The sequence below is a fragment of the Priapulus caudatus genome, unplaced genomic scaffold, assembly GCF_000485595.1.
Source record: "Priapulus caudatus unplaced genomic scaffold, Priapulus_caudatus-5.0.1 Scaffold136, whole genome shotgun sequence".
In the NCBI taxonomy this organism is placed as follows: domain Eukaryota; kingdom Metazoa; phylum Priapulida; class Priapulimorpha; order Priapulimorphida; family Priapulidae; genus Priapulus; species Priapulus caudatus.
In genome coordinates, this window is record NW_014577197.1 from 425,391 (window position 1) to 426,632 (window position 1,242).

Consider the following 1,242-nt stretch of genomic DNA (forward strand, 5'->3'; position numbering starts at 1 on the left):
GATTTATCCTACTGGGCTCTCGCACCTCGGATGCAGACTGTATCGTGTTCCACTCGCCCTCCTTGTTTGTGATGTTGGAGTTTGGAGAGATGTCGTTAAGGTGACCCTTTCCTCTGGGATCATCCCAATTCGTATACTCAAACAGGACGGATTCTGCCAACACTCCTGTAGGATCTGAGTATATTGCAGCCTCTAACAGCACAGGTATCAGTTCCTCCACAAGGATTTCGTAAGTCAGATTAAGAATCCCGACGCCCGCGAACGTCGGACTGTGGCGAGAAATTAATGCATAATCAATTATCACTGTTCGCAACGAGATGATTGTAAAATGCATATTGCATAGCATGCAGCGATGCATTGGAATTGAGTTTTCCCTTGAGTTTTCTCATAGTTACAAAGTGCAAGTCATACAGTACTATATATATACAGAACGTGTGTAACACATATGAAACGAGAACCGTTCATTTACACGAAAGCGATTCCTTCATCCTTCGTTGTGCCTATTATCAGCTGGACGTCCTTAGCGTATTGCCCTGATGTGAGCAGGTCTAGGGGCATATTGGGGAGGAATTTCCCATCAACAGTTGGACTCCAATTTTCGATATATTTTTGAGCCTGTAAAGCAAAGACAATAGATGTGGACGAACAGAGGAAAGCTACCACTGCACATATTAATGGATGTCAGTGAAATCGGGTTTCTGTGCCACGTGGTACGTAATTTAAATTGACTCTTCTATGTTGATCGCAAGTAATTACCATCATCAGCTCGCTTGCATTGACTTGACGCAAACAATCCATCATGTCCCTGTGTGCCTCCAGGTCACTGCTATTTGCTGACGGACAGTTGACCAGCTCTGCTACATACAGGGTCACAGCAAGTGGTGCTTGCTCCACCGACCAAGAGGCGAGTGAGCTACCGCTCTGAGTGATTGCGCGGTGAAATAAACCTGCAAATGTCACGCACCTGTCAAATATGGTTATAATAACAGTCGATGTCATTGTAAATAACATTCATTTGACGTCAAGTTGTTGCCAAGACACAAAATAGTTTAATCCCAGGGCCGGCGGAGCCGGTCCGGCCAGTCCGGCCATGGCCGGACCAATAATTTTTCCGATCATTATTTTTTTCAAGCACACATTTTCGTTATGCACAGGCCGGATCTACAATTATTGCAATCCCGAGCATATAATCATCTGAAATCACATGTAGTTTATGTATACACGCATATATACTACTACATG

General features: G+C 44.3%; 1 protein-coding gene across 1 annotated transcript in view; it reads right to left on the reverse strand.

The window, feature by feature from the left end:
- The window catches only part of LOC106805991 (cholinesterase-like), a 2,780-nt gene that overhangs the window by 453 nt on the left and 1,085 nt on the right, over positions 1-1,242 (reverse strand). The window contains exons 4-6 of the mRNA XM_014807801.1: positions 757-947; positions 470-615; positions 26-269 (exon numbers count right to left, since the gene is read on the reverse strand). Of these exons, the coding sequence (XP_014663287.1) occupies positions 26-269; positions 470-615; positions 757-947 (581 nt within the window). The remainder of the gene's footprint in view (positions 1-25; positions 270-469; positions 616-756; positions 948-1,242) is intronic.